At 39.5% G+C, this 23837-nt stretch overlaps 1 protein-coding gene across 1 annotated transcript in view; it reads right to left on the bottom strand.

Moving 5' to 3' along the window:
- Nucleotides 1-11496: 11496 nt before the first annotated feature.
- The window catches only part of PRKCE (protein kinase C epsilon), a 154620-nt gene continuing 142279 nt past the window's right edge, over nt 11497-23837 (bottom strand). The window contains exon 13 of the mRNA XM_067565081.1: nt 11497-14720. Within this exon, the coding sequence (XP_067421182.1) occupies nt 14574-14720 (147 nt within the window). The 3' untranslated portion in view covers nt 11497-14573. The remainder of the gene's footprint in view (nt 14721-23837) is intronic.

The following is a 23837-nucleotide window of genomic DNA, read 5'->3' as shown; positions in this document are numbered from 1 at the left end:
ACAAATCCTTATCCCATCACCGTTTGAACTCTGGGGCAAAGGAAGAAAAATCCCTGACCAGAAACTGCTTGGAATTTGGAGAGGGCAATATTGCTAAGCATAAGCAAGGGATCCCTAAACAGCTTAGCTTGGGTTAGCCCTAACGGACATAAAGAACTTACACGTTACAGCAGCTTCTATTACTTTTTGGCACCTAAGACCGTAACTCCTTGGTGTGTGTATGTTTATCTCCTTTTACTTTATAAATAACTCTTATTTCTATCTCCTAGTTAATAAACCTTTAGTTAATATAATATAGGACTGGCTACAAGCGTTGTCTGGTGAGAAATCTAAGGTACAAGTGACCTGGGGTAAGTGACTGGTGCTTTGGGACAGGGAGCAACCTCAATATTGTTGTGATTTGTGGTGTAAGAGACTATCTATCACAAAGGCAGACTTGCCTGAGAGGCAAGAGAGACTGGAGTGCCCCAGGGGATTGTCTGTGACTCTGTTTTAAGGCTGCTGCAGCGTTCACACTTGATGGTTGGTGAAATCTAATTATAGAACGCACAGGCAGTGTGGTGTTTGTGCCCTGGTTTGTAATAGTCTGCCCTGAAGTCGGCATCCTTGTATCATGAGCCACTCCAGATTGCTGGACACCACTGTCATAAACAACCCACTAGAAAGCTTACTCTGGCCTGTTCTTTCTTTACCAGTCACATGATGAACAGTAGCATTACAGGTCCAAATCCCAGCAATGTGGCTTTTCATTGGTAAGCTCAAGATCAATATGGATTTCTTCATTTCGGGTTAGGTTTGCAAGGCCAATTCATCTGTCCTTGTTCCTTGTGTAACCCAGAGACACACCCAGTCTCCAGAGAATAGCGAGGGACTGATCAGTAGTCACGACAGCTACAGGCAAAGCCCCAAGTATTTGAAGTCATGGTTGGTTTCTTTTTCTTTTCTTTTTTTTTTCTGTTTGGATAGATCCCCTTTGAACAAGATTTCAAAGATTCAGTTAGTGTTTGGCCATTGGGCACCTGTGACAGAAGAGGACTGGCTGAATCAGTGCTTCCTTTCACTCTGAGTCACGCATTGTGGATGCTGGATAGCAGTTACACAAAAGTGTATGGCTACTTGTATTGTACATGGAAACTAGCTTTCAAAGCAAACTGAGGGACGAATGTTAAAGCTTAGAGCACCCATTAGCATCCTGATCAAATCTCTCTTTTATATCCAAAGTGGTACGTTCCAAGACTACATGCTATAAACTGCAGCTCTGTAATAAGTTGCTGGGTCACATGCAGGATTGTTGTTTTGGTAAATCTGCTTCCCTGGATGTCATCAACCCTTTTTCTTTCTTGGGGGGAGGGGTAAAAGATCAGCGTGCCAGCCTTTTTTTTTTTTTTTTCCAGCCAACGTTTGTACCTATTGAAACATTTTTGCAAAAGTAATTGGATGAATTACTTTGCTGTCTTTGGCATCTGATGCACTCTTCTCACTAACGCAGAGGCGGGAATTAAGCTAGCATCACTTCACAAGTGATTAGAGCTGTGATTCACAACCGGGAGGATGTGGATCTCTGCTGGGTCAGGAGGAACTATTGGATCACACATTGCTGCCTGCGACTATCCACGCACCACTTTGGATGCTGCCCTCCCCTGACCTCCTGCACTCCCAGAAACACCTTGACAGATAGAAATGGCAGCGTACATTCACCTACCGCCCCACCACTACATTTTGGCTGCAGCGTAATCAGTGCCCAGCGGGGGAGTGCTAGGGTTGTGCTCCAGCAACAAAGCTCTTTCTCCTACTGAGAATGACTGAGTGAATTGTATTATGCTAGTCAGAATCACAGCAGGTACCGCATCAGTGTATAAAACTGTTCAGTAACTGTTCAGTGCAGGAAGGAACCTGGCTCTACGTATATTCCAGCTACTGACTAAAAGTGAATCGAAAAGAGAGACAATCAGAATGAAAAGAAAAGAAAATGATTGGTATCAGTGAGAAAATAGCCAGAAATAGAGCAAAGAGAGGGACATAGCCAGCTAGACAGGCATTGAAGATACACAGACATCACTGAAGAACAAAAGTACTCTGACTGGTAACTTTCAGACTTCCAGGATGTTTAGCAGCAGATGATACTAGTTGCTCTGTGTGGTTCAGTAAGGTCCTAATTCTTGGAAATGCTGAGTTGCAGGTGCTGAGTACCCTAATGCCCATCGAGCTCTATTTCTTTATTTCTTTTTCAAGGCAACGGGTATTGAAAGATGTTCAGCACCACACACGACAGGCCTCCAACTGAGTTGATTAAATCATCCCCTCACAATTGTGCCTCCGCCACTAGGTAAGGCATTCGGTGGAGCTGTAGGCTGGTATTTTGGAAAGTGCTGGCAGTTCCCATAGGCCACTGGTCATTCTCAGCTCTCGACAATAAGTATTATGGAATCAACCGTCCCAGAGCAGAGTAACAGAAAACAATCCCTGTGGTTAAATAGCTATCATTTTCATCAGCTATCAGAGTGCAGTGCTCAGATTTGGTTCATTTTGCTAATAAATGGCTTTGAATATTGTTGCAGGGAGAGACATTGATGATCTGTAGATGTCAATCTGTTATATCTGGAATTTGCTCTTTGGGGGAAAAAAATGTCTCAAAATGTCTGCTTGTAACAAGTGTATTCAAATACAATACTTTGTCATCCACAGAATGTAGTGCCTTCCCCCTCACCCACTTCACATAAAAGACCAGATCCTAATCTACCTCTGCACTATCCAACATTCAGGACGTGTGCACTATGCATGAAAGCCAGAACTGTAGAGAAGGAATGGTATCTTTTGTCCTGTGTTTGTACAGCACCTAGCACATTGACGCTCTGGTCCATAACTGGGACTCCTAGGTGCTACCATGTTACAAGCAAATAATAACTGAGGAGGGGGAAAAAAGAACCCTCCTCAGTATTTGCATAGCTCAGATACCCCCTCCCCCAGGAGAAAGAGTCCACACTTCACCCAATGGCAGTCAGACCTGGCCGTGAGGGTGCTGGTGAGTGATGGCCAAGGAAATAGTAATTCTCCTGATATGTGGGTGGGAGGGGGCAGAATTTCCCCAGCTGAATGACAGATGAGGAGGCTGTACAGGCTGTATGGACCAGAATCCGCAAGCCTGGTTAGAGTTGTCAGCAATGTAGGATGGATCCATCAGTCCCTTCAGGTATTAAGATGGAGAGGCACATAGATCACAACCCTTGACAATTGTTTTCCATTGAAAAGTGCAGGTTCATCGAAAGTGAAACATTTCAGAGACGAGTGTCATTTTTTGATTAAATTTCATGCAGAAAGAAACATCGAAAGAAGTCTTTTGATTTTCCCTTTTTAAATGACTTTTCATTTCATTTTTAAAAAATGTTGTGTTATATAAGTACAAATTTAAATTGGAACAAAACATTTCAATGTTATCGATCTAAGATTAAATTTTCAGAATTTTGTTTGTAGGACATTTAGACGTGTTTAGGTTTTGGTCCATATTGGAACAGAAAAAAATTCCAAATTCCAGGAGCCTTCTGGAACAGATTAGAAAAGGAATACAAAACTGCCTTTCAATATATAGCCTCGGTAATGCTCTCTGCATCCAAAATTGGGAGCATAGGGAATGGGTTTTTTTAAGCTTTATGTTGTGTCAGAGAAGCTCTCCACTGAAGTAGCCGCTGGTTCATCCAAGACTAGGATGTGCATGAAAACCAACAGCACCTTCCCCAAACCTTCCTATCCTTAGTTCCCTACATCCAGGCCCTACCTCAGCCTCATCCTTCTTGTCTCAATTAGCTTTCAACAATTCTCTTGCTTTTCTTTATGATTTCTAAAACCCTGGTTCATTCCATGGTTCTTTCTCATCTAGGCTACTGTCTCCTCTTCCTCCTTCTCCACCACCCCAGTTCTAACTTGTCCTTCAATCAATCCAACATGCTACCACTAAAATAATCCTCCTTTCCCTCCACTTTCTCCATGATATCTTAGTTTTTCTGTCTCTCTTTACTGGCTTTCTGCCTCCTGCCATATCAAGCTTAAACTCCTTGTCCATACGTTCAAAGCACTGCACAGCTGCCATCTGTGAATGTCTGATAACATGTTAACGAGGTGCTCGCACACTATATCCATATGTACTTTATGTATATCTGCAGAGAGCTCATCAGGGCCAGGTCTTTTCCCAGCGATTAAGGAGGAGATGGCCTCAGCAGTTTCCTCAATGCTAATGTCACATCCCAAGGTCTCACATTCTTCCACTTCCAGTTTCTTAAGTGAATAGTCACTTAGGAAAGAATGTTTATTGCTGAAGTTTGATTTTGCTTTGGAATTGTATAGTTCCCAGTAGAATTCCTGGAATCTACTGTTTACAAACAGGGGTCAGAGGCTGTAGAACCACTTTCTGGTTGCATTTGAGGGATGTAACAGGAGTTTTGCTCAGGCATAGCATCTAAGTTTGATTACTACCATTGTTCTCAATGTTGCTATGCTCTGTTGCTCTAAAATTAAGTTGTTCAGCTGAAAGTTGCAATTTAAATTACTACTGGACAGCCTGAGTAAATGCAAAGTAACATTTCACCTCTGTAGTCTGAGATTATTAACTAATGACTCAAGCTGTCTATCCTCCTGGCCTTTCTCCCAATGGCCTTCTGCAGCACATTCCCTGCAGCGTGGAATTTCTATCAGCACTTATAACTTGGGGTTTGTTGATTGACCGTGCTGATGATTTTTGCGTGAGAAATGACTGCCGACACTGAAGGGTTTACTGCGTCCTGTTTGGATACTCAGCATTGTATGGAAGGATCCACATGGTCTAGAAAAGGCTTGACTATATAGCATCACCGTGGAGTTCTATGTTGCGAGTAACTAAAAATTCAGCTCCGAGTAGTTAGGGATCATTAACCCCTGCAGCACTGATTTCCACATGATGACACGTGCACACTGGGAGGATTTGCTTTGAGGCTCCTGGAGGCTTGCAGAAGGGTGTAGCAGCTCAGAGAGGGCTTGACCTGAGAAAGGTTTTGGTAGGGAGTTTACAGATAAGGATCCTTGTCCACAGCACAGTTTACTGTGAGCAAGGATACACATTTGAGGTATACTGTAGTTGAGAATGAAGTTAGAGTTTGTGAAAGACAGGGGCTACTGCTCTGTGCAGATAGAAGGCAGACACGTGCAAGGAGTTAGCACATGACTCCACATCAGATTGACAGCTAAAGTTTAACGTTCTGAAAAGTGTCCCTAAATAGGACACCCCTGTGAGAGGATTTGCATTTGCATAATCCATTTAGCCTTTATCTGTTTCACCTCACAACATCTAACGATCAATCACATTCTTATTAGAACACACTGTTCGAGGTCGAGGGATGAGAGACCTTCGCCCACTCCTCACTTCTCATTAACCAAAAATCAACACAAAACCGTTCCAGCGATTACACCAACACAGGCAAAAATACATTTCATAGTGCATGCAGGAATCCGAGGTCCTTAAGCTTCTTCAGAGTGTGGACCACATCTTAATAGAGAGCTCATATAATAGATACTGCCCCTCTCCATTTACAAAATCATGAAACACCTCCCCTTCCCATTTGCAATCAAATAAATCCTTGTGGCAACTACAGCCAGTCCTTGCACAACAAAGGTTAATAGCACAAAAGTATGTGATGTATTTTTAGCTGCCTTTTAATGTGATTGTGCAATTGGAAGCAAGGGATATAGCCATCAGCACATGACCAACCTGTTCACCACCGACCAAGCAGCAAGTGCTCTGTGAAGCAGTGTGAGAATTGCTTTGCTCTCAGAAAGGCATCCTTGGCAGTGGATAGGGCACTGGGCTAGGAGACGTGGGGTCTATTCCCAGCTTTACCATTGCCCGGGAGCATGAAGTTGGGCAAAATGCATTACTTCTCTATACCTCAATTTGCCCATCCAGATAATGGGGATAATGATACCAACTTTCCTCTGTAAAGTGTTTTGAGCGCTACAGCTAAAAAGCATTCAGTACAGTACAGCTTGCAATGTGCCAAAGGATAAAATATAACGATTACACAGTATTAAGAAAACAGCAATTCATTGATGCAAATAGGCTTATTTTTAAAAAGAAAAAATGAGAAATAAGCAAACAAGGGTTCAGTTCCATTTCTGATATTCAGCCAAAGAAGCTTAAGATTCTAACCATACCAGACTTCTGGTATTGGCATCTCCCTACCCTAGTATTTAAACTATGTTTTGTTTATTGAACATTGTCACTATGCTCAATACTGTGCAGGACATAGAAGGAGATGTGGTTTATTCTCCAAGGCTGATTTCAATGGAATCTCTTGTCCCCTCAAGAAATCACATTATTTTCAGAGTTTCTCTAATGGTAGGCTAAGTTCACCCTCTTATACTGTGAATCTCTGACTCAAGCTGCTCACATTTTTGTTCCATGTGGTTTTTGGGCTTATTGTCCTAGATGACTTTGTCTTTCATGCAAATCATGGTTCCTCAAGATTACCTTATGAACTTCTATGAAAACCCTGGGCCACAAGTCAATGGTGGTATGCTGATTTACACCAGTTCAGGCCCCATGTGCCATATATCACATACTATATGAACTAAACCATGACCATATGGAATCAGCAGATTGCGTCAACTTAATCACTGACAACACTGGATGTACATCAGGGATGAATTTCGTTGAGACTTTTTAAAATTAAACTCAGTAGCACTAAACATTTGTGTGGAGGTTATGGATACAACAATCTTCTTAGGGGGCACCTCAGTGGTGCCCCTATTCTCTCCAAGGCAACATCTCCGAAAACCCTAACAAGTCTCACTCACGAGCATACATAGATTGTCTTATTCCAGTGACAAAATTCATTGGCACACACACACACACACACACACACACACAGAGGTCTCAGTCTGGTACTGACGCTTGTTCCTAGCTGTGTACATCATGGTCATTCTCAGCTTCATCTAACCTCTTCTAGCATGAGAGACAACACAGTGGGCAAACACTGGCTCTACTTGATAGCTACAAGCTCCTGATACCAAAAACATGCAGTTTCCGATGCCAAGTTCAGGCAGTGCCCAATTCAGCAATAGACTCAGGGTCACTGGCTATCTTTGGGGCTGGTCTTTTTCAAGGATTAAATAGCTGTGTACAAAACTGAATGTGCTTTAATGCGTTTCCAAACGTCAGACAAGACCTGATGTAATTATATCACAATATTTTTAGCAGTTGCTTGTATTCCACCTCGTGTCGGGCACTTCAGCTCCTACGCCCCCAAGGATGGTGTATTAAAAGGAGGGATAGCATAGGGACTGCTTTGACAGCTAGATTCGTTTTCCTAATGTGCTGGAAAAAAAGAAGTGCCTGCAATCTTTAAACCCCTCGCTACTTCATTGTTGCTGGCAGAAGAAGGCATGAGGAGCAATGTCCTACTGTATATTTACGGTTGCTGCTGGTATACAGCGCCTATGTTTTGGCTCTTGCTTCTGATAAAAGCTCACTGCGATCTGGCTGTCAGCTCTGTAAAGTTTCCAGCATTAGCTCTGTCCCCCTCCACAGCCAGGCCTCTCCACTCCAGTTCTGCTCCTCTCATCTTCAGCAGAGTGCTGAGCAGTTTGCAGGTAGTTATGCTGCTGGGCCAATCCCATGGAGGCTGCTCAGTGCTCCTTTCCCTCTGTCTCTCTCAGGCTGAGGTGGGTGAGAGCAAACAGCAGGCAGTGGCTGGAAGAAGGAGAAGGACCTTTTTTCACCAATCCTTGCCAATATTGGTAGCTGACCAAGGAGTCAGAGATCCGATTGGTGAACCAGAAAGCTGGAATCGCTGGGCAAAAGATTGAGGTTAGACAAGTTTAAGGGTAGGGGATGAGGATGATCTGACATATGGAGTGAACACAGTGCAGCTGTAACTAGTTCTTCCTAACGCTTCCTACTACCCACCAATATAATTCCTACATTGGCTGGGTTTACATTCAACCAGCGGCTCTTAACAATATGCCATTATTCCTTAAGCACTAGAATGGTGTTCTTTCCAACCTGATGGTGCTGTTTCCCACCCAATGTGAAAGAGATGTATAATTGGGGATCTTCCATGCATTGCTGGTGTTGAAATCCTTTGTGTTTCACCATTTATCCTAGTAGTCTTACATAAATGTTGAACAGGATGGGAGAGACCATCAATCTCTGTGCAAATTTTCAGGATAAAGCTCTAGAGAGACTCAGAAATATAGGATTAAAAGGCACCTTAAGCGGTCATTTAGTCTAATTTCCTGCGTTGAGGCAGGACCAAATAACCCTAGATCATTCCTGATGGTTGTTTGTCTAACCTGTTGTTAAAAACCTCCAGTGACAGGGATTCCACAACCTCCCTTGGAAGCCTAGTCAAATGCTTTAGTATCTTTATAGTTAGAAAGTTTTTCCTAATATCTAACTTAAGTCTCCCTTGCTCCCATTACTTCTTGTCCTACCTTAAGTGGATATGGAGATTGTTGTCTCTGTAATAGCCCGTAACAGATAATTGAAGACTGTTATCAGGACTTCTTTGCTCAAGACTATACATGCCCAATTTTTTTAACCTTTTCTTATAGGTCAGATTTTTTGTAAACCCTTTATTGTTTTTGTTGCCCTCGGCTGGATTCACTCTAATTTGGCCACATCGTTCTTAAAGTATGGCGCCCAAAACTGGACACAGGACTCTACCTAAGGCCTCATCAGCCAAATAGTGCATGTCTTCCATATGACACATCTGTTAATATACCTTAGAATGATAGTAGCCTTTTTCACAACTGTCTCACATTCCTTGACTTGTATTTAATTTGTGATCCACTATAACTCCCCCCCCCCCATCCCTTTCAGCAATACTATTGCCTAGTTAATTATTTTCCATTTTGTAATTGTGCATTTAATTTTTTTTTAAGTACTTTCCTCTTTATTTTTATTTCCAGAGGGGTAGCCATGTTAGTCTGTATACAGCAAAGACTCTCGCTGTCTTTATTTTTATTATTTTATTATTCCTCTTCTTGATTTCAGACCAATTCTCCAATTTGTCAAGGTCACTTTCAATTCTAATCCCATCCTCCAAAGTACAGGCTATCCCTCCCGGCTTGGTGGCATCCACAATTTATAAGCATGCTTTATTCTATTTAACTGAGTCATTAAACAGTGACAAACTTTTGTTCCAAGCTCTGGATGCCTTTGCCTTTCAAATGACATAATATCAAAATACTCAAATATCACACAATAGTTTGCTTTTAGGCATATTAAAAATAATACATCTGTCTTCCAGAACTGCAGATCTCAGGAGTTCCTTTAGCAGTCAAGCCCACCTCCACAAAGAACCTGTGCTTGCACGCTGCCTCCTGACTGCTTTTCTTCACTCCCATGTTAGCAGAGGAGTCATCCAGGGTTTCAGTTTCTGGGAAATGCGTCCCAAATTTCATGAAGAATTTTGGTTGTTTTTTTTTAAATTTCTGGGCTTGTTGAAAACAGAAATCCAGCCCTCTCTCTCTTTTCTTTTAAGTGGGAAAAATAGTAGGAAGAAAAAAGATTCTTAAAGGAAAAAAGGGAAAATGCCTGCAAAAAATGCCATGAGAATTTTCAAAACCAGCTCTTCTCAAAAACTTCAAAGTGAAAATATTTTCCAAAATTTTCCCAATCTCATATCCCTTCTCCATCTGCCTCTTGTGACAGACGACTGCCTGGAAGCAGAATGATTGGCCAATATCCTATAATTTGAACTAACTGGTTGGGTAATGAGATATAACTTTCCACCCTTTCATTGTTAACTAGCACATTGTTTCCATCACAGAGAAAACAGTAAAAATATATTATTTTCTATTACAGCCAAACGAATATTGGTGGGGTTGCATCCATTTAACTCATGGCAAAACTTGGTCCTTCTAGCCTGCTTGTTGTTATTTCTACCCAAGTAAATATTAATAGAAAATTAGCTGCATGCACCTGCATATTTAAAGATTTCCATTTAATGTTTAATGAGAAAAAAGTGACAAACTCAGAAGGGCCTGGGGGTGGGATAAGGCCCCAGATGGGGATTAAGAACACGTGGGTTCAATTCCTAGATCATCCACAAACTTCTTATGTGACTTCAGGCAAGTCATTTAATATGCTCTGTGCTTCAGTTTTCTATATGTGAAAACAAGGATAATCACTGTGGTGTTCTGAGAATAAAATCATGAGGTGTTCAGATACTATGGTGATGAGGTACAAAAGTAGGTAGATGCATTCAGAGATTCTATTTGACAAAGATTCTATCCTTCTGAAATATATGCATGCTTAGTACAACACTCCCAGTGTGTACAGTGAATCAGACTGAGTTGCATATCTATCCACGTGCTTTACAATTCACCAACATAGAAATCTTTTTTTTTTTTTTTATTTAGAGGCCTGTGAAAAATTAGCTGGAGAACTACAAACAGACAGAAAGCATGACAGGGATCAACGTATTAGGGGACAGAAGTGACACATGGGGGGGACATGCTGGGTCATGTACCACCCTCCCTCCCCTCCCCAGATTTGCTGCTTGGCTTGTACTGTGCAAGCTCACTAGCCAGCTAAACAATTATCAAGCTTCCAACTGTACATCCAAAATATCAAGTTGCTTGATAATTGTTTAGCTGGCAAAATATGTTCTGGCATGGTCTTTGTTAATTAATGCCCCTTTAAAGCCATCAACAGGGCAGTTCTGGTGTGTTCATCGAGGTCGCTGAGGGTGAGTGGAATTGAGGAGGCTGAGTGTGAGGGACAAAATGAAGGGGAAGAGAAAAGAGAAACTTACAGAACATGCTGTTTTTAAGCTAGTTAATATTTGCCTGCGTTCGAAGCGGATTTGAAAACTCTCTGCCAAAGACAACAAGCTGGTAGCCGACATGCTGAGGCTGAACATTTACATACATGGTGGAAATGAGTAATAGCTTAGAATTTATCGTTTGTCCTTCATGCGTATTTTCTGGGCTGGCAAACCATTCAACTATATTTAATACAAATTAAAACCTTTTCACATTTATGTATAACAATACAATCCCCTTTTTCTTCATTTTTTGCACTTGGCAGGCTGTGAAATATTAAAGGAATAAATTAAATAGCTAAAAAAGATTTCAAACAGGCTCTTAGGTCCCAATCCAGAATATAATTTCAATCTGTGTCATGTTAAACACATAAGTAATCTTATTAAAGCCAACAACTCCTCACCCGCTCATGTTTCAACAACTCCTCACCCGCTCATGTTTGAGTGCTCTGCTGGAGTGGGGCCTTACTGCCCAACCTCACATGTAGGTGAGATCAGTGGGAATTGAGGGTGCTCAGTGCCTCTTATGATTAGGTCCTTATTTATCCAGTCCCCCTTTACAAAATGTCCCACCCCCATAAAAACCAACCAACCAAAAAATCCCAGCATTTTATATTGCACATAATAAAAAGTATTCTTTTTTCACCCCTGTCAAGAATGTTTTCTTCTTCCATTGGAAATGCTCATGAAGACGTAGAAAAAATAAGATGTAACATCATTGTATTTATTAGGTTCTGAAACAATACACATTCACATCCTTTTGAATACAGTACATTTGGCACAGTAATAATGTTTACGGTGAAATAACACTAATGAATGGCAAGAGATTCAAATTACTTCCATAAGAAAAAGAAATCCTGTACAAATAAAGCCACACCAACCCCCCCACTCCCCTCAAAAAAAAAAACAAAAACAAAACTGTATACATTTTATATTTAACCAGAGCTATTCTGCACATAATTTAAAAAGAGGTAATTTTTTTGCTTTTTTTGGAGAGAATTAATTATTTTTCACTCTATGGAAAAGACATTTCCACTTTTTATAAAATCTATATGGGAGAAAAACAAGTAACAGTGGATTCTTCTCTGCTGCTTCTTTTTTTTTTTTTTTTTTTTTTTGGCATTTTGCACTCATTTTACAAAAAAAGAGCAGGAAAGATTTTACAGAAATGTAACAGCATGTCCATTTTTAAGAGTTATCTTTAAAAAATGTTCAAGGTAACAGACAAATCTCCTAATGTAAACCCCAGACAGAAGATCTATTTATTTGTACTGAAGAAACATCTGCCCAAGCAAAAGTTTTACCTCCTTGACTTTTCACTTAGCATCCTTACAAAACAGTGCAGGTGCCAAGGCCTCTTGTAATAGAAATGTTTGTTAATGATTTTCACGCTAGAAACAGGAGTGTTCTAAACAGTTTGCTCACAACAGCTTTGTGGAATGTATTTATTCCCCAAAAAGAAATGCTAATAATTTTGTATAAATGCCTCTAATTTTATTCAAACAGTAGTGCGCTAGGCAATATTTTTTCTTAATAGCCAGTCTCTTCACCTATGTAAAAGAACACTTAGCACTGTGATCAGTTCTTGCCTGGATGTCCAAAGCTAACTGTGGTGAAAACTATACTGAGCCAGTAGTGACACATGAAAACGTATGGGCAATGTTACAACAGTTTCCTTAAAAAAATGAGATGATGTAATCTTTAAGATGTTTCTGTGCTTGTACTCAACTCCAGAAGCTAGTCTTTTCCCAGTACATAAATTTACTGAAGATAAATTAAATTAATCTAAAGGCTTGATCCATTATTACACCTGTAGGCCAGACAACACATGAATTGATATAGCATAATATTTAATATTTTGAAATCATCATAAGAATATATATAATAATTACACCTGAGTTTTTAAAAAAACAAAATGGAACTGAATGTTGTCATCAGTAACAAAGGCTATGAGCAGCCAGACGCATAATTGACACACACTCATTTGCTTGAGACCAAGATTTCTCTCTTAAAGCCAATGACTCACACTTTGTCCACCACAATTTGTAACATTCCTTTCTCTTTCCTAGCTCTATCACATCATAATAGAGTTGAAGAGAACTATACAAGAGATTTAGTATAGCTTAATATATGTCTACATCTTTTGTAACAAAAAAACCTCATCTCTCTGACAGTAACTTGAACCAATACACATACAGAGTATTGCACATGGACATTATTATAATTATTCTTTCATAGACTAAAGGTTTTATAATATGCCTGAACATGCAGCAGTTGATACCTCTATATTCAATGAATTCCACAGGCCTTGCAGCAAACACTATATACAAAATCTCACCTGTACAAAAGGCAAAAAAGCTTCTTAAGTGCCACTTTGCCAGTCACAAGTATATATATTTTTTGTGCAGCTGGAAATCCATGTGCAACAATTAAAATGGATTCCATTATCTGCTCACTCAGTCCAGTAAAATATATAATAAAATGACCTCAGCAATACATGTACACAAAAAACACAGGGTACTCCTGGAAATATAAGTACATAACACTGTTAGCATATCTACAAGAGGTAACTTCACATTAGTAATATTGTCCACATGAGTTACCATTTCAATTAATACACAAGAAAATCAATTTACATCTTTCAGTAATGTCAGTTTTTGAACGTTTGATCTTCAGTCTTTCAACACACTTTCACATAATCCATGTTAAAAATTGTTTTGTGTTATTCTGAGAGCACAGATTTCATATTAGATTTTCAACATTAAAAAACAGAAGTATTATGGTTTTGTAAAAGTGTGCAAAAGTAACACACTGCTGTGAAAAATAAATACACATAATTAAGCAGGGTCGTTATCATTTAAATTGAATACAATGGACTAAAACAAATTCTATTATTATTTTTTTAAGAAAAATGTAATTTAAAACACCTCCATGCCTGCCATTACATCAATGGCATGTTTGCTTTGGGTACAAACCTTTACTAAGAAAGAAAAGTAATGTTTACCCAATTACCTGTCAAATTTGCAGTAAACCTATGTAGCTTCTTTAAAGCTATTATAGGCTTTCGGAGAACTGATCAACTCTTATACTTTAGCCCTTTAATATCTGTCTATAAAGTATCTGATCCTATTTTAAGCAACTTTTTAAGTTATCTTCATGATTCTTTTTATTCATAACTAATTTTCATGAAAAATTAGCTAAGCCTTCTTTTGGTGGATAGTTTTACATTATGCTTGCAGCCCAGTAAGTTAAAGTAAATGAGATCAATAATTGCACATCTAAGAAACTTTTTCAATTATCACAAAACTGTGTCTAATCGTCTTCTCCACATTTGAGTACAAGCTTCATTGTAATCACCAGTGCAGAAGAAATGGCTCTCTCTCATTCTTAATTAAGGATGTATAGCAATTATGTACTGTTGTGGGATGAGACCTAAAACCTGCTAAATTTCTATTTTAAAACAGCATGGCTCTTTTTGTTTCATGAAAAGATCCAAATTGTGCCCTTTCTGGGAGACTTTATGAGGTTGCAAATTGCAAAAGCACGGCAGTGTGTTACATCTACAATTTCTGATACAAAATTGTTTTGCATTGTTTGTGAGATAGAAATTAAGAGTGCCTTCAGATCAGAAGATTAAAGGAAAATAATAAATATATAGTTTAAATGGGGATACGGGTTCATAGTAAAAGAAGTAGTTCTTGATCTACTGAGTCTCAGTAATTGGATGATCTTCTTAGGACCACTTCTTGCAGCATCATTCATCTGGCAGCCTACTGCTGACTATGGCAGTAGCTCTTCTCCAAAATAAGAGAACCCTTTAAATTCTTCTTGATTGATTTGCTTTATAATTGTCTCATCCACTAGCGTTAATACTGGCTCTTCTCGTGTAAAGTCTTGATCAAAGTTATTTACATCCCTTTTGGTTTTCTGAGGAGGAAAGTATAAAAAGGTGAGTGAGTGATGAAATAAACAAAAACTAGTCAACATAAAAACTGCTTTTTTGTGGGACTGAAATAAGCAGAATTTTCTGAAATGATAAAGAAAAGCTACTTCACACAAAGAATAACAAACATATGGGATAAGCTACCAAGGGAGGCCACAGAAGCAAATATTATAATAAATTCAGTGAACTCCACTGGTCTCTGGAGAGCGATGGGGTAGTGATATGAGGAGAAAGCAGGAAGCTGAGATTAAGATTCATTATAAAAGGAACGGTATGGTAAGCAGTATGGCCTACTCTTACATTTTTGTATGGTCTTCATGGCATCACCCTTGACAGGTTTAAAGTGAGTTGTCTTCCCCACAAGACAAACTTCTTCAGCCCTAACTTATCTGGTTACATTTGTCTTTAAAATTTAAATGTAGAGCTCATGACAGGTCCTAAACTGAGCACCTTGGAGGCTCAGCACAGGCAATTCAATTCAATTCAATTCAATTCCCCATGCTGCCTTGCCAATATGATCTGGATGAATCAGGTCTAGGGCTGAAATCCTGGCCCCACTGAAAACAGTGGCAAAGCTCCCATTGACTTCAATGGGCCAGGATTTCACTCTAAGACCCGATGGCCATTTAGTTCTTGGTCTTTCCTTGGCAATAGTTGTTGTGATTTGGACATCTTCCGACAAGGAGCTGGACTAAGAACACCAACTAGTTTCACTTAGGTCATTGAACCACATGATAGCGACTACGGTCAGTCACTACCCACAGAGACATGGCTTGAAGAGGTGATTGAGAGGTAAAAAGCTCCATCCTTCATTACCAGTTTCCTGAGCTCTGCAGTGTGCTTGCATTCCATATTAATACAGTCATATTTCAAGTGTGCACAGTATCGTTGAAAGGAATAGGCATTTTTATTTGTTTAGTCCTTTTATGGTTGTCTATTCTTTTGCTATGTTTCATGAAACATTTCAGAATAGTTACAACTGAACCAAACTATTCAATAGAGGCAAAGCTGACATTTTAAAACTGGTTTTGTATCAATCCTAAAATCAGATAGATGTTTTTGAGATTAAGATGATACCAGAAATATAGTAGCAATTTGACTTACAATGTACTGTGTCAAATCATATTTGAAATAGATTACATACCAAAAATAGTATATGTATCTCCTTTCAATACATACATACATACATATATATATATAGTAACTCTTGCTAATGCTAATGGGAGAATATATCCATCAAAGTATTGTTTAGCTGATGAACTCCGATGCAGTAGAAAAATATTTTTCTTTATTTCATGTAACTGACTTTTCTCATATCTGTAAAATGGACATAGTAACTAGTATACTCTATTTTGGCTGCAAGGATTTTATATAATTTATCTGTGATAGCAAAATAACTCCCTTATTTAAAATTAAGTGTTGTCTCTTTACCATTTGTACGCTACAGGATTTTCTAAATGATGGGCAGTAAATAACATGCATAAATCCTCCTACCTGCTAATGGGACTTCTGAAGATACTATATAAGACCACATGCACTGCCTTTAAAATGTTAAATGAAAAAAAACCTTATTGATGCATATTGTCCTATGTTCACACTTTGAGCATTGGGTACTCACAGCCAATCACCCGTGGGCAAGCTGTAGAGTAAGAAGTATACAAAGGGAATTGGACTCCAGTAGAGCCAATCCTAGGCATTCAAACATCATGAGTAAGGCTCCAAAAAAACCTTGAGATTGGCTTAAAAATCATATAATCACATGACTCCAGGAGCTTTCAGAAAAACATCAAATATCGCAGGATTCTGACAATATAGTGAGAGTTGGCAACAGTGGGATTCCCTCAGGGGACCTACCAAGGCAGCAAAACCAGGAGGGTACTAGAAGTCACAGAGGAATTGGCAGGTGGCATGGGATGGGAGTCAGGCTTCTGCGCAGAAGCCCAAGGGGAACACATCTGTCCATGCGAACTGACCTCTCATCCAGCATACGCCACAAGAAAGTCCGCTTGGTTTCAGAAATTGCATTTTTATCTCAGTTGTCTGTGTGGACAATGTGTGTCCAACCCAAGTCAACTGTACCAATGAATCAGAGATAGAGCAACTACATAACAGTTTCTGCCAGAAAGTGAAGGATAGTATGCCCTGCTGAAACTGCAGGAAGGCAGAAAATACCAACCATTTTGATTTTGACTGAATGCCCAGCATTAACACTTCTATTCTTATGAAAAGTGCCTTGTGACTTTTAATCACCACAGGCGATCAGGACCTTGGTTTTATAACTCATCTGGAAGATGTCCATCCCCAGCAGCACAGTGCCCCTTCTACCTAGAAAAGATCCAAAGGAAGAGTGCCACCTGCTTAATCACCATTATCACTTCTTGTAGCACATATGCTCTTGAGAACTTACTTCCAAGCACTGACCTAATGTGACCCTGTTTATCCTTTGGTGGGCTCACAGTGGTGTGACTACCTGATCAGGTATATAACACTAAAAATTAAACTAAGTAAGACAACTGAATGTAATCTTAATAAGGATCAAATGACATTTATAGACTATCACATTTTGCAAGAGTGAGGGCCATTTTTAATTTCACCTAAAGTTACCAGTGCTGCTCAAAAGGCTACAGACACAACAAATTGGTAAAAGACTGCCTCACTCAAGGAACACTGTTGTTAGTCAGATGTCTCCAATGACATATGTTGGTTTATGCAAGGGAGCCCGTCTTCATGTTTAAAAATGCTATTTTTTGTCTTGAATCTCTAGAGGCAATGCGGAAAGTGGATGGGGTCACAAAGGGTTGCAGACCTGGCAAAAAAAAATTTGTTTTTAATTGAGCGGGGTCACTGAGGGGCACACTTTAAGCAGCGTTTTACCAAGTGCATGACAATTTATTTTGGCTGGGATTCTGAAAGACTTCGCCAACACACTTTTTTTCAGACCATTTTAAACACTGTGTTTATGCAGTTAGTAAGTGATTAAGATGAACTTCACACAAGTTAATGAGCATGCACTGAACATGGATTATTTGCACAGTGATTTTTCTTCCACACTGGTTGTATTTTCACTTTCTGTACTGTACAGTCATTTAGGTGAACAGTGAATTTTCTATTTACAGTCACAGCAACAAGGGTAGAAAACCAAAAGAAATGCAAACATGTAACAAGCTTTCAAGTGACAAGGATAAAGATCACGTGTCAGCACATACAATTGTTGATGATCGTGAACTCAGAGTCAATAAAATATAAAACTCTCTTTCTAAACTACAATACAAACTCCATCTAATTTGAAGTTCTGGGGCGTGAGAATATAGTAAGAAGATTAGAACTCTTTGCATTCAATTTTCTTCCAAAATCCATTTGAGGCAAACCTGAACTGTAAACGCCCCATGTTTCACTTTGAAATGAAAAGATACAGAAATGGCTAGGATTTGAAAAAAATGTACTATAAAATCATGCTGCATAGGAAAACTCATTGCAGTCCATACATGATGAGAAAAAATAGGCCTAATCCTATTCCAGTGATATCAATGGCAAGATTGTTCAGAATTGCAATGGCAGCAGAATCTGGCCCAGTGTGTGTAGTAAGTGGAAGTAAGTGTGGCCAGAAACACACATTGAAACAAATAAATGCAGATCACGCTTAAGAGGAAGAGTGACACTACCCTACAATCCTCTAGAATGGGGACATTCTGGCGTACAGAAATATGCAGTAAGCTTTTCCACGCCCACAGTAGACTGAGATGTCACCATCATTGCCCACCACATGCAGACAGCTGCTATAAGCATAGACATCCAATGAAACACGTATTGTATTTTGCCCTATCCCTGTCAACAGCAATATTTGACTCCTCCCAAGTTTTCTCAGCCCATAATACATTCCTGAAGTTTGCAGCTCTTTTGAGGATCTAAAGCATGAAACCATTTTAGTGCTGTATGTGGGTATGGCAGCAGCATCCCAAGCAGAATACTGATGTATGTACTGAATTTGGAGCTACTTCCTTCCCTTTTCCGCCTGCAGCCACAGGAGCACAAGGCATCACTGCAGCAGGAATAGGTGTGGCAGGAATGGCTGCACCATTCAATGTATATTAAACACTTGTGTAATTTAAAAGGCTCCTATCCAACTTCTTGGTATTAACAGAGATACAGTAACATGGAATGACTGGCTTAGAATTTTTGATGCAAATGTTGGGTATGGTTATACTGACTTTGGTGGGAATTGAGTGGTCTCAGCCACTTTATATGATTGAGCCCTTGATAAGCTAAAAATGGACCAAATCCATAGCTCATTACTTCTTTTTCAGATAAGAATCTCATTAAAGTCATACCAAAGACATAATATGTACCAGACAGAGAGGATTTCCTTTCTATTCTCAGCCTCTTTCAATTAAGAACCAGCGAATACTGAACTATCAAAGATCTACACCTTCCTTAATGTCAGTGCCCCATGTCTTGAAGTCCCAATGGTTCCAGTGAGAATTTTGTCTGAGTGAGAATGAGTATGGACTCCAGGGTTGAGCCAGCAACCCTAAGAGAAGAGTAACCAAGACCTACTGAGTCAGTGTTCTCAGTATTTTCGGCTTATCATCTCACCAATAACATTTTCAGATGATTTTGTTCAAGAGTAATGGAAACTGCAGACATCAAACATATCGGTGCTAAGCACAAGGTACTGTGGCTAACCTCAGGCATCACTGCCCTCTCATTCACCTTTCTTTTGTGTGACAACAAAAACCGCAGCGCAGGCAGAGGATCACTTCATACCAATCAGTGAACCTCCTTTCACCAATGCAAAACAGTTTCTAAAGGGCTGGCAATAACTGTAAAGCAGCAGTTATTTTCACACTCCACTCATTCTACATTTACAGAAGATTCAGTATTAATGCTGAGAAAAATAGGCTGAAAAAAACAAGCTCAGCTTTGTGTTGACTATTGTGATGCTTTTAAAAAGTATTTGCATGTACAGAGAATCCAATTTGGTATTATAAAGCAAAATATTTGTTAAATCCCTTCTTTTTGGGAAGTACAAAATATGAACTATATAGTCTTTGGCTAAACTAACAGAATAGCTTTACAAATTAAGAGTTTTCAGTCTGGCAACTGATCTTTTCATGTAGGAGAGCTGCAAGAATCAGGCACATACTCCTTAAACAATCATTAGCTCAATGACTTCATCTAAAGGTTATTACCAGTGAAGGGTTTTGAACCAAAGTACCCAGTTTTTATGAATATACTAACATCCTTATCTTTTAATCTGAGAACAGTGTGTTCTGATCCTATGTTGTTTTTTGCATATAATGTGAAAAAATAATCACTTCAGATTTCACTGGGAACAAATGAAAAGTGAAAAGAAAACTGCTTTTATTAAAAGTTTTAATAGCCAGCCAGGAATGAAACAAGTACTTATATCCAACTCAGATCTTAGTTACTGATGCTCAGCCACCTCTCTTTAGCATCACACAAGTTTACAGATGTTTGTATTTAAGAAGGATAACGTTGCCCACTAGTAAACTGTAACCACCTCTGGAATGGAACATTACACAACAGAAAGTGGAGGGAAATACCCTATCCAACTGAAGGGACCCAAGAATTTACTAATTACTCAGAAGAATGTATGAAAATGACTCATGCTGGAATATGGCCAGGACACCAAGCTTAGCAGCTCAAACACTTGCATGTGCACAGACACAAAAATGCCACTGGACCCTTCATGGTCAGTTATACATCTCACTCATTAACTGTGAGCACCCTCCAGACTCACTATTCCCTGTCACCACATTGGTTTAGTGCTGACTAAGGCTATGCCATTACTGCAAAAGAGGGTTTTGTTTTTGTTTTGGTTTTTTTCAGGAGATAACTAACACATATAGTTAATGTGTTGTAAAATCAAAATGGATGACAGGCAAGGCCCTGTAGTTTTTGCCATGAGCTGGTAAGGTGAGATCAACACCATACTCCATGAGCTGGTAAGGTGAGATACAACACATGTGGCTGACTTAGTTTAGTTTACTTCACATTAAAACTACAGTGCCTTGTCTCCACTAGGACTTTACAGAAGAGCTAATGTGTATTATTTATCCCATGATAAAACACACCATTTTTGGCAAGAAAGACACTTTCTACACTTAAAACGATGCAGCTGTGCCGCTGTAGCGCTGGGAAGACGCTACTATGCTGATGGGAGAGCTTCTCCCGTTGGTGGAGTTAATTCACCTCCGCAAGAGGCAGTATCTATGTCGATGGGACACGCTCTCCCGTTAATATAGCGCTGTCTACCCAATGGGTTAGATCAGTACCTGAACTGCGTTGCTCAGGGTTGTGGACCATACGTTTATAGTGGAGACCTGAACAAGGCCTCAAAGGAGAGAGAGCCACGTACTGAGAGTCACTACTTCTTCCACTGTGCTGGGTTTTCCTTTACATTTTGCCCACCCAAATACCAACCAGTCTGATCCTGCTTAACTTGTGAGAGCTGGCAAGATCAAAGAACAGAGCCACATGGGTGCAAGCAGTGCTAAAACAGCATATTAAAAAACATGGCAAAAGTAGTTGCCTTGCACAGATATTAGCTATTATGCAAAGTTGACATAATTAATTTTTAAGATCACCCGAAAATTTAGATTTATATTCTAGAATCACTTGGCGAAGTCTAGATTTTATAATACAATGTGAATGACACAAGCCACCAAAAAAGCATCTGACACCAGAACAACTTCATTTATTTTGTAAGCAGAGAGCTTTGATACATAAGAAAAACACTGTGAACTTCAAAACACTATTTCATCCTCATAGGCTGTGTTTATTTTGGGTTATATCTCCCCCACCCCTTGCCCTTCACATCTCCCACCACAATGTAAACAGGGCACCAGAACTTTATCTTATCTAACCCTGCTCAGAGCAGATCTTACCAGCACAGTGGTAAAATCTCTGGCTGCCATCCAAACCCTGTCTACACTGGAGCGCCCATGTCCTGTGGCTGCTACCACTAATGCAGCTGCATCTATGGTATTGCAATTGAGTGTCCTTAAGGCCTAGAATGTTCCTCGTTCCAGAATAATCTTCAGTTAGCCTTCCCATATACCCCTGTGATTTCTAAACACAACACAAGTCTCAAGCACTACCATCAGAAAAATAACAACATCAGCTGCCCAGGAACCTGTAGGGCACATAATAAATAAGTAAAAATTTCCAGCGGAAGACCACTCAGACCTCAGCCATCTCTTTCTAGGGAGGCCATTGACTGTTTTGCCCTGGAGCCTGGAATTCCTGTCAGTGGGTCTGCTGGGCCATTATTAACATGAGCTATCTTGTTTTTAACTTGAAGGGAAAAATTGAACTTTAAAGAGTTATTCTGCCTTCTGTGGTTTAACCTACCACGAAGGCAAAAATATCATGAAACACAACCCTGAAGCAAATGCTGCTAGTAAATGCTTCATCTCTCTCTTATCTGAAGCGTCTCCACGACTAGAACACTGCGAGTGGACACTTCCTGTCTTCTACTCCACCTGCAGTAGGCTTTTCACTACATGAACATTTCTGAATACATAAAGTGTAACCACATATAAACAATCTCTTGTTTCTGTGCCCCTCTTCCATGAACAGATGGCCCTAATGCAATGAAACTGGTGCTGTTCCATTGTGCAGGCAGGATATGCAGTGGGGGCAGCACTGCCATATGCTAGGAGAATGACGACTACACATATCAATCGGCCATTCTTTTGGGCCTGCAATAGTGGCCATGGAGCAGCAATGCAACATAGTGGCAGGGGAGGATCCTGTCCCCCCCCCCAACCTTCTCAGCACATGGCCTAGTTATTCAGGATTTGTGTTGGAGATCTTGCTCATATATAATAAAGGTTTTATTCTGGGATAGGTCATGAGGATGAAGACTTTCACTCACTTTGTTATTTGAAACCCTAGACATTTGAGAGCAGCTGGTAGCTTACCATTCTCCAGCAGAAAATGTTAATTACTAAGAGGTTCTCCAAGCATAGACCAGGCCAGAGACTCTGAAAAAGATGTGGGGGTCGTAATGGATAATCAGCTGACCATGAGCTCCCAAGTTGCAATGCTGTGGCTAAGAAAGCTGATATGATCCTGGGATGCATAAACAGGGGAATCTGGAGTAGGAGTATAGAGGTTATATTAGCTCTATATTTACTACAGTGTTTCACAGCTGAGATACTATGTTCAGTTCTTGTGCCCACAATTAGAAGGATGTTGATAAATTGAGGAGGGTTCAGAGAAGATCCACAAGAATGATTACTGGATTATAAAAAGTGATGAGACTTAAGAAGATCAATTTATTTAGCTTAACAAAGAGAAGGTTGATTACAGACTATAAGTATCTACATGGAGAACAAATATTTAATAATGGGTTCTTCAATCTATCAAAGTTATAACATGATGCAAAGGCTGGAAGATGAATAGACAAATTCAGACTGTAAATAAGGCATAAGTTTTTTAACAGTGAGAATAATAAATCATTGGAACAATTTACCAAAGGTGGTAGTGGATTCTCCATCACTGACAATTTTAAAATCAAGATCGGATGTTTTTCTGAAAGCTCTGCTCCAGGAATTATTTTGGGGAAGTTCTGGGGCCTGTGTTATATAGGAGGTATGACATGATCACAATGGTCCTTTCTGACCTTGGAATCTATGAATCTATGAAGTTATTTGCTGAATCAGGACTTTCTTTATCAATTGTTGTCAGTGGTTTATATAATATGCAGTGATTCTAAAAATAATCTTCTATGCATTATAAAATGTTCTAGAATCGGAACCGGTTTTTGCTCATCTTCCATTAGTGTCCCATCTGCTATGAAATGGGAATTGAAAGCACTTTAACAAATGTATTGAAAATGATAATATGTTAATACAATTGATACAGTTTTCCTATATCTCAGGGACTAATAACTCCTTTTAAAAGACACAGAGCAGAACACAAAATACAATGCTAGAATGGCTTATTGCTAGTAGAGATAAAATATGAATCAACTCAAACCAGATCACAAACCAAATGAATACAAAATGTTAAGGTTTGAAATAGTTCAGTTAATGAAGCATTACATAATATCTAAGTATTTCCACATGCTTCTA

This window comes from Emydura macquarii, unplaced genomic scaffold (assembly GCF_026122565.2).
Source record: "Emydura macquarii macquarii isolate MOO-44397 ecotype Brisbane River unplaced genomic scaffold, CSIRO-AGI_Emac_v2 contig_2676, whole genome shotgun sequence".
Taxonomy (NCBI): domain Eukaryota; kingdom Metazoa; phylum Chordata; order Testudines; family Chelidae; genus Emydura; species Emydura macquarii.
The sequence above is the reverse complement of the archived record's forward strand: the minus strand, read 5'-3'. Positions and strand labels throughout refer to the sequence as shown.